This window comes from Maylandia zebra, linkage group LG18, assembly GCF_041146795.1.
Source record: "Maylandia zebra isolate NMK-2024a linkage group LG18, Mzebra_GT3a, whole genome shotgun sequence".
NCBI classification, from domain to species: Eukaryota; Metazoa; Chordata; class Actinopteri; order Cichliformes; family Cichlidae; genus Maylandia; species Maylandia zebra.
This window is the reverse complement of record NC_135184.1, coordinates 5,456,284-5,471,857: the sequence shown is the minus strand read 5'-3', so window position 1 is coordinate 5,471,857 and position 15,574 is coordinate 5,456,284. Positions and strand designations below refer to the sequence as shown.

At 39.5% G+C, this 15,574-nt stretch overlaps 2 protein-coding genes across 2 annotated transcripts; both read left to right on the top strand.

The window, feature by feature from the left end:
- The first annotated feature begins 683 nt into the window (after positions 1 to 683).
- LOC112429719 (tripartite motif-containing protein 16-like) lies at positions 684 to 4,312 on the top strand. Its single transcript, XM_076876952.1, has one exon. The coding sequence runs from the start codon at positions 736 to 738 to the stop codon at positions 2,386 to 2,388; it is 1,653 nt and encodes a 550-aa protein (XP_076733067.1). The 5' UTR covers positions 684 to 735; the 3' UTR covers positions 2,389 to 4,312.
- A 5,066-nt stretch (positions 4,313 to 9,378) lies between these two features.
- LOC106676505 (tripartite motif-containing protein 16-like) lies at positions 9,379 to 11,280 on the top strand. The gene has a single exon (XM_076876963.1). It carries the CDS (start codon positions 9,390 to 9,392, stop codon positions 11,076 to 11,078), a length of 1,689 nt encoding a protein of 562 aa, XP_076733078.1. The 5' UTR covers positions 9,379 to 9,389; the 3' UTR covers positions 11,079 to 11,280.
- The last annotated feature ends 4,294 nt before the right edge of the window (positions 11,281 to 15,574 follow it).

Genomic DNA, 15,574 nt, shown 5'->3' with positions numbered 1-15,574 from the left:
GGCCTGTGATTGGAATATTTAGTTGAAATGTCTAAATGTTCTATAGCCTGGACACCTATCCAGGGCATACGCCACCTTACATGCAAAGACAGCTGAGAAAGATTTTGGGGGGTTTTTGTTTGTTTTTTTATACATAGTAAAGTAAAGCTAAGATTGCCATGACATGGCGTCCACGAACTGGCAAGCGAAAGCAAGGCCGACCAAAGACCACATGGCGTCGAACATTTATGGACGACCTGAGAACTGTCGACATTGCCTGGGACGAAGCTGAAGCAGTCGCTGCTGACCGACATCGATGGAGATCACTAGCTGCCCGATGCGCCGCTCGGCGTAGGAGGAACTAAGTACTAAGTAAGTAAAGTAAAGCTTACAGCTTTCCTGGACTAAAGGTCACATTGGTCTATAAGTGACAAAACTAAGAGTTTTAGTAATCGCTTGTATACAACTTTATTTTTAATTTACCATCTAAAAATTAAGGTGACCAAAGTCTTAAAGTTAAAATTTTTTAAAACCTGATAATCCCTCCTATTCTTCTCACTCTCTAACACTTTATTTCTTTGTGGTCCACATGTTTGCTTTTTCCCTTCAATTCTGCAGTTTGATCAACAGGTGGTCTTGCGTAAGAGCTGGCAGAACCCATTTACTGCAGAAGGTTATGTTGCTTACATAACAGCTCAGCGTAGTTTTGGTTATAAGGAAAAGAAACTCAGACAGTCGCTGACACTGTTGGGTGAAATGGCGCAGAAAGGAGTTCAGCTGGACCGAGAAAACTTCTCTTGTTCGATCTGTTTGGATCTACTGAAGAATCCGGTGGCTCTTCCCTGTGGACACAACTACTGCATGAACTGTATTAATGGCTTTTGGGATGAAGAGGAAAAGAAGAAAATCTACAGCTGCCCTCAGTGCAGACAGACGTTCACAGCGAGGCCTGTCCTGGTGAAAAACACCATGTTAGCAGATTTAGTGGAGGAGCTGAAGAAGACTGGACTCCAAGCTGCTCCTGCTGATCACTGCTATGTTGGACCTGAAGATGTGGCCTGTGATCTGTGCTCTGGCATGAAGCTAAAAGCCGTGAAATCCTGTCTAGTGTGTTTGGTTTCTTACTGTGAGAAACACCTTCAGCCTCATTATGATGTGGCTCCATTAAAGAAACACAAGCTGGTGGAGCCCTCCAAGAAGCTCCAGGAGAACATCTGCTCTCGTCATGATGAGGTGATGAAGATGTTCTGCCGTACTGATCAGCAGAGTATCTGTTATCTCTGCTCTGTGGATGAACATAAAGGCCACGACACAGTCTCAGCTGCAGCAGAAAGGACTGAGAGGCAGAGAGAGCTGGAGGTGAGTCGACAAAACATCCAGCAGAGAATCCAGGACAGAGAGAAAGATGTGAAGCTGCTTCAACATGATGTGGAGGCCATCAATCAGTCTGCTGATCAAACAGTGGAGCACAGTGAGAAGATCTTCACTGAGCTGATCCATCTCATCCAGAAAAGAAGCTCTGATGTGAAGCAGCAGATCAGATCCCAGCAGGAAACTGAAGCGAGTCGAGTCAAAGAGCTTCAGGAGAAGCTGGAGCAGGAGATCACTGAGCTGAAGAGGAAAGATGCTGAGCTGAAGCAGCTCTCACACACAGAGGATCACAACCAGTTTCTACACAACTATTCCTCACTGTCAGCACTCAGTGAGTCTACAGACTCATCCAGCATCAATATCCGTCCTCTGAAGTTCTTTGAGGATGTGACAGCAGCTGTTTCAAAGGTCAGAGATAAACTACAGGACATTCTGAGAGAGGACTGGACAAAAATCTCACTGACAGTCACTGAAGTGGAGCCAGAACCAAAGACCAGAGCTGAGTTCTTAAAATATTCACATGAGATCACACTGGATCCAAACACAGCGCACACATATCTGTTGTTATCAAAGGGGAACAAAAGAGTAACGTTAATGAAACAAGATCAGTTTTATTCTGATCATCCAGACAGATTCACTAAATGTTGGCAGGTCCTGAGTAGAGAGAGTCTGACTGGACGTTGTTACTGGGAGGTGGAGAGGAGAGGGGGAGGAGTTTATGTAGCAGTCGCATACAAGAGTATCAACAGAGAGCAGAGCTGGAAAAAATGTGGATTTGGACGAAATGACAAATCTTGGGCATTGAATTTTTCCAAAGATACTTATACACTTTGGTACAACAACAGCCAAACTCCTGTCTCAGGTCCTCGGTGTTCCAGATTAGGAGTGTACCTGGATCACAGTGCAGGTGTTTTGTCTTTCTACACCATCTCTGAAAACATGAGTCACCTCCTCAGGGTCAAGACCACATTCAGTCAGCCAGTCTATGTCGGACTTTGGCTTGAAGGTGATGCAGGAAACTTTTGCGAAATCAGATAGACTGAAGTCATCCATAATGAGGTGTGTTTAAATCTACACTTTGTCTTTTATTACAACACAGAGATGGAAAGTCAGTGAAACATTTGACAATTTGGACTTCATAAAATGAAATTGAAAACTTCTCTGTGCTCTAAATGATTGTTTAACATTTGTTTTTATGTATATCTATGTTGTTGTCTCTCTTCCACTTCACAGGTCTAAAAGTAATCACCAGACCTGCCTTTAACACATATACTCTGTTTATCATATCCTAAATATATAATTACATTTGCATCTATCATTTGGGAGACAAAATATTTTCTTGTTTTGTAAATTAACAAACAAGTTGTTTCTTCTATGTAAGTAATGAATGATGACATAATTTATTTTAATGTGTGGACAAATGGATGCTTTTTTAAATGAAAAGTTTTGAGGTATGAACAAACCCTTCATTCCAGGATCTCACTCAGATTTGATACAGAATATGTGAAACTAGTTTGAGGAGAAAACTGAAGTGGTTTTCCTCCTAAAACACCACAAAGGTCAAAGTTCATTCAGAGCAGAACAACCCAGGACATTCATCAGTCAGATAGACCTTTTCTTTCACTAAAACAGCTTCATTACAGAGAAATAATTCAAGCTGATTCTTTTATTAATTCATTCATTTTCATTTCACTTATTGTTTATTTTTACACATACTTGTACACATTTCTTTAACAAAATCATAATAATCACACATTTCTATAGCAACTCACTTTGTTCATGTTTTCAATTTAATTTTCTATTCAATTTTGTTTATACACATCGCGAAATCGCAACGACAGTCACCTCAAGGCGCTTTATATTGTAAGGTAGACAATAATACAATAATACAGAAAGACACAAACCCAACAATCATATGACCCCCTATGAGCAGCACTTTGGTGACAGTGGGAAGGAAAAACTCCCTTTTAACAGGAAGAAACCTCCGGCAGAACCAGGCTCAGGGAGGGACGGGGCCATCTGCTGCGACTACTTGGGGGTGAGAAAAGGAAGACAGGATAAAGACATGCTGTGGAAGACAGCCAGAGATTAATATCAGATATTATTCAATGCAGAGAGGTAGTGAGTTAAGAAGGTGACTGAAGAAGAAATACTCAATGCATCATGTTTTAAACACATACGTGTGTATAAGTGTGTCGTAAACCATGGATAATGCTGCAAGCTGTTCATTGACTTCTGTAAATCACTTTTAACTGCAACTGTGTCTGTTAAACACACCTGAAACAATGTGTTATCTCACTTTAAGGAAGAATATTTGAAATTATATAGTTGAACTGTATTAAAAAATATTTTAGAAACAGTTGTTTTTGCTATCATGCATTCCACGTTTGCATAAATATGCCTCGGTCTGTATTATAGTTCCTGTGGTCCTGTTTGCAGAGCTTTATTAACAATTTGGGATTTAAAAGAGTGTTCGGACTTAAACACAAACACGATGCACAGGTTATGCTGCTGCAGACTCTCAGCAGGAGCTCAGTTCAAAAGGACATGAAAATGTAGTAAGTGTAGAGGTTTATAGAGCATTTTATTATACACCAGATGAGTCTGCTGGATGTGGGTTGAGTGCTCTAAATATAAAAACGTTGTGTTCAAAGGTTACCCAGCTGTCAGATCAGTGTATGGTGTGTCCCAAAGAGTAAAACTTTATTTAATATCTTGGGAACTGTAAACAACATTAGTGGGTAATGAAAAATCTAAACCTGTGGATTCATGTTAGACGTGTGCTAAGGCAATATGTGGTTTTCATGTTCTGTTGAGCCAGCTAAGGCAATTTAAGCCAGCCTGTGTTAACTTCCTTTGTGGTGTAACACTGGTTAGGTTCCAGATTAGAGATCAACACATATAAATCACCGCACACTGACCAATCAGTTCTCTGGGAAATATTGTCACTGAATAAAATGAGTGATAAATAACACAAAACCTAATGTCTTTGACTCCAGTACTCTGTCTTTGCAGCACAGTCCTCAGTACTTCTGTTGTAACAGTTTGTGCCACGACAGACTTCCAGTGCTGAGTTTACTGATCTTATCTCACACATGCCTTCAAAATGATGTTGCTCAAACTTATCTGTTGTTTAGCCAGCTGCTCCTACAGAGTAGATCACATTTCCTTGAATTTTCTGCTAAATTGTTTCTCTCCTCCTTTAAAATGTGCCTCACAATCTAACAGTAGCTCTGAATGTTGTCACTTTGTGCCAGGAAGCATCTTGGCATCGACTTTCAGTCCAGGATTTGAAATGTGTACTGGCTAGAGGTCAACCATGTAAAGACAGACAGTGCACAGGAGTGATTTGTAACAGGAGGACAATAGCAAGAGTGAAAGGGAGGGTTTACACAGTGGTAGTGAGACTTAGAGGTGGCAAAGCTGAAGACCAGGATAGACGAGGTTAGAGATGGAGGAAATAAAGGAGTAAAAGACCAAAGATAAGATTAATGGATGCAGTGAAGGAAAACATCCAGCGGGTTGGTGTGACAGAGGAAGATAACTGGGAGAGATGGAGGAAAATGATCTGCAACCCCTGAAGGGAGCGGCAGAAAGAAGACGACGACTGACATTCCACAGAAAGTTGCTCATTTCAGCTCATTTCTGTTGTTGTCTTTCAGTCAGGAAGCGCGACCTAGTTTTGCAGAGTTATGTCCACTATGTCCGCTTACATAAAGCCATGTCATTGTGTTGGATTCCAGCAATTCTTGTTCCAAAGAAAACAACCTGAATCCCTGTGAGAGCAGCTGTAAAGCACCTCTACAAGACAACTTTTTAAATGGTTATGGTCAGTTATTATTCATTATTACTGTATTTTATTGAATGACAGTACCAATAAGATGGTCGATTTTACGCTAGAGGCCCAATGAGACAGGGTGTCATTAATTGTGGAGCAACTGCAGCTGTAGTAACAGGATCAGTACAAGAATATTTAGGCTTTATCTGTTTTATCTGTGACAAGCTGTTCTCATCTTTATCCCTGCCATCTCTGCTTTACCGTCAGCAACTTGGATATCAAATTCAAACCAGTCTGACGGGTCAGTGTGGGCTCGCATGAGCTGGGAGAGAACGCAGCAGTGGGTAGGAGTCAGTTGCTGCAACTTTAATGCAAGTCGCCTGACATTCAGTTTACTCGTTTAGTCCAAATTAAATGTTGCTCCTGTATTCTGTCCTGCTGGGCGTGAAGAGGAAAAGATGACAGAGATTTTTCAACCTTTCCTTTCAAATATAACATCTAATTCTGAGACAGACGTATGAAGGGAATCTGCTGGAATGGGCAGCAGGTCTTTGCTGCAGTTTAATTACCACCTCTATAAGTCTCAGCATGTTTTCATGAAGTTGTTTTCCCCTTGTTGGCTTTAACCTCAAAGAATAGTTTTGTCAATGTCATCTAAGAAGCACCCTGATAACTGTAATTCTGGTAACTTGAATAAACTTGAAAGAACTTGAAAAACACTTTTTACTGGACAGATGGGATCATCCCAGCACACTCTCTACTCTCAAAGTGAGATGGTTCTTGTTAGCTGGTTGGATACCACACATCACAGTCCTCCAGGTAAGATGGTTGTCAGTCTCTTTAGGCCTAGCTTCCCACTCCACTGATGTTTCTGAAAAATCCAGGACATCAGTAAACGTGGCGACCAGTAAATGAGGTTCAAGTAATTGTAGACACCATTGCCACCTGGTAAAAGATGACAAGAAGTCTTTAGCTCCCCCTTAAAATTGTTATTTACATTCTGGCTGAGTGTGCTCCGCAACAAAAGATAAGACAGAAAACAGACACGTGCTCTGCAACATCAGTTTCACAAACGGCTGCTCTGTTTTCCATTTAGTCACTAGGGGGCAGCAATGGACCAGTACAGAATAAACTTTAATCCAAACTAATCCTATAATAATAAACTGCAACAGTCTACTGTGTTATTTTAACACACACACACACACACACACACACACACACACACACACATATATATATATATATATATATATATATGCACGATTAAGCCTACATTTGAATGCTGTTTTTAATATTAATTATTTAGTTGCTCTCAAATCTGAGCTGCAGCTGAAGGAATAACAACTAAAACCATCTGTCAAACATTAATATAATACTCAGTTATAGTCCATCAGTTTATCTTTGTCCTGATGATAGAGTTGTGATATTGGCAAGTTTATTAAATTACACGATCTGCATTTTTGAGTAGATTAATACTGACCTCGCTTAAAGTATTCATACAGTGCTTTTAATATTAAACCTTCAGCCCTCCTGCAGCCAGTATACTTCCATCCATAGTTGTGACTGGTCGGATGCTGCCGACACCACCACTTACATGTGACCAGGCCAGTTGCTAGATTGGGAGAACTGAGTTGACAACCAGCTTTGTGTAACCTTTAATAAGGGTAAAGTAAATTCAGATGATAGAAAGCTACTCTAGATATTTGTTTAACTTGCTTCATAGTCCAAGGCGCATATTTACCTGGATTGTTTTCTCACATCTTAAATTTTGTGTTTACTTTCAAGCTTTTTTTTTTCGTTCTTTGAGCTTGCCTGCCCCTCGTTCGTTTTTCAGTGCAGTATTCCCACATCTGTCCTGTTATCTAATCCAACTCTAGTATATAGAGCTTCTTGTTGTCAAGATGTCTGTTTTTGCATAAGTTGGATTTCCTGTTTTGTGTTGAACTCGTAAAAGGTTTGCTTTTGTTACTTAATTTGCTTCTGAGTTGATTTGGATTCCCTCCTTTTTTCATTTTAAATCACACAGTTTACGAATTATGCTCTGATTCCTCACAAACCCAGTCTGACAAACATGTAAATATGAGTCTAGCAAGCTTGTTGAATTTTGAACCTAATATGCTGCATACATTTTATCAAGAGGTACACAAATTTTAACAACAAAAGTCACTAATAAATGCCAGAACAGATTTTAACAAAGAAACCAAGAAGAATAACATCTGTAATTTAAAGGTAATCCTAACTACAGAGAAACAACTCGGCACTGGGGAAAAAAAACCTTTAACGGGGGCCCCTGACAATAAGCCACTACGGTCCACTCTCCATCATAAACTGGCACACACTGATCCTCGAGGAGTTGCAGCCCTTCACCAAATAGCCAGTCAATCTGTCATTCGAATATAATGATAATAAGTTAACAGCGGGAACATTAAGACAAATATATTAAGACAATACTCCGATTCTGCAAATGTTTAAAACCAACAGATACTACATTTGGCACATTCCCTTTCACCAACCTTACCATAAAAAGATGTCATAAAGACTCAGACTGGTTTTGCAGTTCCTGGGCCTTTGCCAGCTGGAGGCCAGGTGTAGCCGGGAGGAGAGGTGAGAAACAAATTAGATGCAACCCTTTCCATGATTTAAAAAAAATAATCTGGTGGCAATATACACAGCGGTTAGATTAAAGACACTGCAGCATACATATTAAACAAATATGTAAGACTGCTTTCTTCCATTTGTGCAACATCTCTAAAATTAGAAATATCCTGTCTCAGAGTGACGCTGAAAAACTAGTTTATGCATTTATTACTTCCAGGCTGGACGACTGCAATTCATTATTATCAGGATGTCCAAAAAACTCGCTGAAAAGCCTTCAGCTAATCCAAAATGCTGCAGCAAGAGTCCTGACAGGGACTAGAAAGAGAGAGCATATTTCTCCTGTTTTGGCTTCCCTTCATTGGCTTCCTGTTAAATTCAGAATTGAATTCAAAATCCTGCTCCTCACATACAAGGTCTTAAATAATCAGGCCCCATCTTATCTTAATGACCTTGTAGTACCATATCACCCTATTAGAGCACTTCGCTCTTGCTCTGCAGGCCTACTTGTTGTTCCTAGAGTATTTAAAAGTAGAATGGGAGGGAGAGCCTTCAGTTTTCAGGCCCCTCTTCTGTGGAACCAGCTTCCAGTTTGGATTCAGGAGACAGACACTATCTCTACTTTCAAGATTAGGCTTCAAACTTTCCTTTTTGCTAAAGCATATAGTTAGGGCTGGACCAGGTGACCCTGAATCCTCCCTTAGTTATACTGCAATAGACGTAGGCTACCGGGGATTCCCATGATGCATTGAGTTTTTCCTTTCCAGTCACCTTTCTCACTCACTATGTGTTAATAAACCTCTCTGCATTGAATCATATCTGTTATTAACCTCTGTCTCTCTTCCACAACATGTCTTTATCCTGTCTTCCTTCTCTCACCCCAACCGGTCACAGCAGATGGCCCCGCCCCTCCCTGAGCCTGGTTCTGCCGGAGGTTTCTTCCCGTTAAAAGGGAGTTTTTCCTTCCCACTGTCGCCAAAGTGCTTGCTCATAGGGGGTCATATGATTGTTGGGTTTTTCTCTGTATCTACTGTGCAATATAAAGCGCCTTGAGGTGACTGTTGTTGTGATTTGGCGCTATATAAATTAAATTGAATTGAATTGAATTGAATTGAATTGAATTGAATTGCTTCGAGTGACACTCAATGTGTCCATGACCCCAGCAAACAAGAAGGGCCAGATGCAAACTTGGATGGTAGATTTCTGTTGTGTTCTTGGTCTTTACTTATCTGTTTGTTTGTGATATAAAAGATAATGTTTTGTGTCCCAAATATTGGCGGCACAGCAAGTATTTTGTTAACATTGCTGACTTACGATAGGTGTGCCCTTTACTAAAGCACATTATTAACGTGGAAATATAACATAATTAATGCATCATAACATGTACGTCATTAAAGCACGTAATTATGTTAAACTTCTGTTTGTTGTAAATGAAAACATGTCGAGCATCTTGAACAACTGTATCTAAAAATATTTTTAAAAAACCCAAACCCTGATAATACTTCCCTCTTCCACGTGCGGTACATATTTCCTCATTCCTTCACGTTCACGCTTCTTTAAATTTGTGAGTGGGTGTAACCAGCTTGTCTGTCTGCAAGCTCAGACAAACTTTTCTATTATTGCAGACAGAGACACATGTTGGCTGTGCATGAAACTGAGAGCTGAAATGGCGGAGCTAGAATTTCAGAACGACCACATAAAATTCTGCTGTTCGATCTGTCTGGATCTACTGAAGGACCCCACAACTATTCCCTGTGGACACAACTACTGCATGAGATGTATCAAAGCCCACTGGGATGCAGAAGATACAAAGCAAGCTCACAGCTGCCCTCAGTGCAGACAGACTTTCACACCGAGGCCTTTCTTGATGAAAAACACCATGTTAGCTGAGTTGGTGGAAGAGCTGGAGAGGATTAGGCTTCAAGCTGCTCCTGCTGATCACTGCTATGCTGGACCTGAAGATGTGGCCTGTGATGTCTGCACTGGAAGAAAAATGAAAGCATTCAAGTCCTGTTTATTCTGTCTGGCATCTTACTGTGAGAAACACCTTCAGACTCATTATGATGTGGTTCAATTAAAGAAACACAAGCTGGTGGAGCCCTCCAAGAAGCTCCAGGAGAACATCTGCTCTCGTCATGATGAGGTGATGAAGATGTTCTGCCGTACTGATCAGCAGAGTATCTGTTATCTCTGCTCTGTGGATGAACATAAAGGCCACGACACAGTCTCAGCTGCAGCAGAAAGGACTGAGAGGCAGAGAGAGCTGGAGGTGAGTCGACAAAACATCCAGCAGAGAATCCAGGACAGAGAGAAAGATGTGAAGCTGCTTCAACAGGAGGTGGAGGCCATCAATCAGTCTGCTGATCAAACAGTGGAGCACAGTGAGAAGATCTTCACTGAGCTGATCCATCTCATCCAGAAAAGAAGCTCTGATGTGAAGCAGCAGATCAGATCCCAGCAGGAAACTGAAGTGAGTCGAGTCAAAGAGCTTGAGGAGAAGCTGGAGCAGGAGATCACTGAGCTGAAGAGGAAAGATGCTGAGCTGAAGCAGCTCTCACACACAGAGGATCACATCCAGTTTCTACACAACTACCCCTCACTGTCAGCACTCAGTGAGTCTACAGACTCATCCAGCATCAATATCCGTCCTCTGAGCTACTTTGAGGATGTGACAGCAGCTGTGTCAGAGGTCAGAGATAAACTACAGGACATTCTGAGAGAGGAACGGACAAACATCTCACTGACAGTCACTGAAGTGGATGTTTTACTGTCAGAGCCACCAGAGCCAAAGACCAGAGCTGGATTCTTAAAATATTCATGTGAAATCACACTGGATCCAAACACAGCAAACAAACAGCTGTTATTATCAGAGGGGAACAGAAAAGCAACATTAATGAAACAAGAACAGTCTTATTCTGATCATCCAGACAGATTCACTATAATGTGGCAGGTCCTGAGTAGAGAGAGTCTGACTGGACGTTGTTACTGGGAGGTGGAGTGGAGAGGAAACGGAGCTTATGTAGCAGTCGCTTACAAGAATATCAGCAGAACAGGGAGTGGGAATGAATGTAGATTTGGACGTAATGACAAATCTTGGTCATTAGATTGTGACAACAACATTTATACATTTTGGCACAACAACATCCAAACTCCTGTCTCAGGTCCTCGTTCCTCCAGAGTAGGAGTGTACCTGGATCACAGAGCAGGTATTTTGTCCTTCTACAGCGTCTCTGAAACCATGACTCTCCTCCACAGAGTCCAGACCACATTCACTCAGCCGCTCTATGCTGGACTCTGGTTTCACTGCTTTGGAAACACTGCTAAGTTTACTAAACTGAAACAGACATGTTTTTAAAGTTGTACATGAGTTGGCTCACATCTGTATATTATTATTATTATTTTGTATCTGTAAATGATCACAATCAGTGTTGTAGCAGTTCTGCACTGTACTAGATAACGTTTATCTACAAGTTGTTCTAAAGGTCTGTTGAATATTTGTATGTATTCAAGTAGCATTTGTTTTTATTCAGTTACTGTTTTTTTGTTTTTTGTTTTCCAATTCATCAGCTGGGACAGAGACAATACAAGACCTTATATATATATATATATATATATATATATATATATATATATTTAAAGATATCTTTTTTTTTTAAGAAATGAATTATTTATATGAACATATACTCATTTTGAATTTCATGCCAGAACAGTTTTAAGTTTTCTTTTAAATATAATCTTTTAGAATTTGCTCTTTAAACTGAGGACAGTATTTGTGTCCACAGAATATTTCCTCAGGTGGTTTTATCAAGTCAGTTACATAACACCTCAGTACCTGGTGTTTACTTGTTTTTGTATGTGTGAGTCAGAGGTTTTTGATTGGGTGCCAGGTCTACACTGCAGACAGACCAGCTTGAGGTGTTTATCTTTTTCTGTGACGTTATGCTGTAGATATACTGGAAGGATGTGGTGCAGCATTCTTTTGAACTATTACAGCCTTCCTAAAAACATGAACATTTCCTTCAGAAATATTTTCCATTAACCGTTAAACTATTTGCACCTGGAGTCTTTAAAGTGGAGGTGAACTTTTATCATTACTTTTGAAAAACTAACAACAAACAGAAAATCTGCTTGTTATGTTTAAGAAGTCAAAATAATCTCATCTCTGCCATTTGTTGTTTTTGTTGTCGGCTTTTACATTGTACTAAAACAAATGAAGCTTAAATAAAAGAAATAATCAGTGTTGTTGAGAGCTCGTGAACTTACAAACTGACTTGTGTATTCAAACCTTTGCACTCACTCTGACACTTTCTGCACTTTTCAACATCAAAACATAATTATCCCTGAAACCTAATAACTGGTTGGGCCTCCCGTACCAGACATCAACACCAATCAAGAATTTATTGTTACTAACGATGAGTCTTTTGCATTGTCATGGAGCAATTTTGGCTGACTCCTTATTGCAGAATCTCTTGAGTCAGAATCAAAATCATCTTTATTTGGTCAAGTTTGTGCACAAAAAAGGAATTTGACTCTGGTTCACTTTATTCTGCATGCAAAAAAAGAACCACACCCGAGCATCTCAATCTGATTTAAATCCAGACTTTGATTACGCAATTCCACAACCTTTTTTTTTTTTTAAGAAACATTGGAGGGTTTTCAAACATGGACAGGATGTTAAAGGTCATGCGAAAGCATCGCAGTCTCGTTTAAGTCCAAACTTTGATTTATTACACTCCAAAGCTTTTATTTTGTAGACTTGTCGATGTGTTTCGGATCATTGTCCTGCAGCATCGCTCAAGTGCACTTCAGCTTCAGGGCACAAACTGATGTCAAGAAATTTTGAATGGCCAGTGATCAAATTACATTTTCACATGGGACCGTTTTTATCCATAGTGTTCAATGTTTTTCATTGGACAGCAGGTCTACACTGCAGACAGACCAGTTTGGCAGAGATGATCTCATCTGTGACGTTATGCTGTAGATATACTGGAAGGACGTGGTTTGCCATCATTTTTGAATGATTACAGCCTTCCTAAAAACATGAACATTTCCTTCAGAAATATTTTCCATTAACCGTCAAACTATTTGCACCTGCAGTTTTTAAAGTGGAGGTGAACTTTTATCATTACTTTTGAAAAACTAACAACAAACAGAAAATCTGCTTGTTATGTTTAAGAAGTCAAAATAATCTCATCTCTGCCATTTGCTGTTTTTGTTGTCGGCTTTTACATTGTACTAAAACAAATGAAGCTTAAATAAAAGAAATAATCAGTGTTGTTGAGAGCTCGTGAACTTACAAACTGACTTGTGTATTCCTTTGCACTCACTCTCACACTTTCTGCACTTTTCAACATCAAAACATAATTATCCCTGAAACCTAATAACTGGTTGGGCCTCCCGTACCAGACATCAACACCAATCAAGAATTTATTGTTACTAACGATGAGTCTTTTGCATTGTCATGGAGCAATTTTGGCTGACTCCTTATTGCAGAATCTCTTGAGTCAGAATCAAAATCATCTTTATTTGGTCAAGTTTGTGCACAAAAAAGGAATTTGACTCTGGTTCACTTTATTCTGCATGCAAAAAAAGAACCACACCCGAGCATCCCAATCTGATTTAAATCCAGACTTTGATTACGCAATTCCACAACCTTTTTTTTTTTTTTAAGAAACATTGGAGGGTTTTCAAACATGGACAGGATGTTAAAGGTCATGCGAAAGCATCGCAGTCTCGTTTAAGTCCAAACTTTGATTTATTACACTCCAAAGCTTTTATTTTGTAGACTTGTCGATGTGTTTCGGATCATTGTCCTGCAGCATCGCTCAAGTGCACTTCAGCTTCAGGGCACAAACTGATGTCAAGAAATTTTGAATGGCCAGTGATCAAATTACATTTTCACATGGGACCGTTTTTATCCATAGTGTTCAATGTTTTTCATTGGACAGCAGGTCTACACTGCAGACAGACCAGTTTGGCAGAGATGATCTCATCTGTGACATTATGCTGTAGATATACCGGAAGGATGTGGTTTGCCATCATTTTTGAATGATTACAGCCTTCCTAAAAACATGAACATTTCCTTCAGAAATATTTTCCATTAACCGTCAAACTATTTGCACCTGCAGTCTTTAAAGTGGAGGTGAACTTTTATCATTACTTTTGAAAAACTAACAACAAACAGAAAATCTGCTTGTTACGTTTAAGAAGTCAAAATAATCTCATCTCTGCCATTTGTTGTTTTTGTTGTCGGCTTTTACATTGTACTAAAACAAATGAAGCTTAAATAAAAGAAATAATCAGTGTTGTTGAGAGCTCGTGAACTTACAAACTGACTTGTGTATTCCTTTGCACTCACTCTCACACTTTCTGTTTTTCAACATCAAAACATAATTATCCCTGAAACCTAATAACTGGTTGGGCCTCCCGTACCAGACATCAACACCAATCAAGAATTTATTGTTACTAACGATGAGTCTTTTGCATTGTCATGGAGCAATTTTGGCTGACTCCTTATTGCAGAATCTCTTGAGTCAGAATCAAAATCATCTTTATTTGGTCAAGTTTGTGCACAAAAAAGGAATTTGACTCTGGTTCACTTTATTCTGCATGCAAAAAAAGAACCACACCCGAGCATCTCAATCTGATTTAAATCCAGACTTTGATTACGCAATTCCACAACCTTTTTTTTTTTTTAAGAAACATTGGAGGGTTTTCAAACATGGACAGGATGTTAAAGGTCATGCGAAAGCATCGCAGTCTCGTTTAAGTCCAAACTTTGATTTATTACACTCCAAAGCTTTTATTTTGTAGACTTGTCGATGTGTTTCGGATCATTGTCCTGCAGCATCGCTCAAGTGCACTTCAGCTTCAGGGCACAAACTGATGTCAAGAAATTTTGAATGGCCAGTGATCAAATTACATTTTCACATGGGACCGTTTTTATCCATAGTGTTCAATGTTTTTCATTGGACAGCAGGTCTACACTGCAGACAGACCAGTTTGGCAGAGATGATCTCATCTGTGACGTTATGCTGTAGATATACTGGAAGGACGTGGTTTGCCATCATTTTTGAATGATTACAGCCTTCCTAAAAACATGAACATTTCCTTCAGAAATATTTTCCATTAACCGTCAAACTATTTGCACCTGCAGTCTTTAAAGTGGAGGTGAACTTTTATCATTACTTTTGAAAAACTAACAACAAACAGAAAATCTGCTTGTTATGTTTAAGAAGTCAAAATAATCTCATCTCTGCCATTTGCTGTTTTTGTTGTCGGCTTTTACATTGTACTAAAACAAATGAAGCTTAAATAAAAGAAATAATCAGTGTTGTTGAGAGCTCGTGAACTTACAAACTGACTTGTGTATTCCTTTGCACTCACTCTCACACTTTCTGCACTTTTCAACATCAAAACATAATTATCCCTGAAACCTAATAACTGGTTGGGCCTCCCGTACCAGACATCAACACCAATCAAGAATTTATTGTTACTAACGATGAGTCTTTTGCATTGTCATGGAGCAATTTTGGCTGACTCCTTATTGCAGAATCTCTTGAGTCAGAATCAAAATCATCTTTATTTGGTCAAGTTTGTGCACAAAAAAGGAATTTGACTCTGGTTCACTTTATTCTGCATGCAAAAAAAGAACCACACCCGAGCATCCCAATCTGATTTAAATCCAGACTTTGATTACGCAATTCCACAACCTTTTTTTTTTTTTTAAGAAACATTGGAGGGTTTTCAAACATGGACAGGATGTTAAAGGTCATGCGAAAGCATCGCAGTCTCGTTTAAGTCCAAACTTTGATTTATTACACTCCAAAGCTTTTATTTTGTAGACTTGTC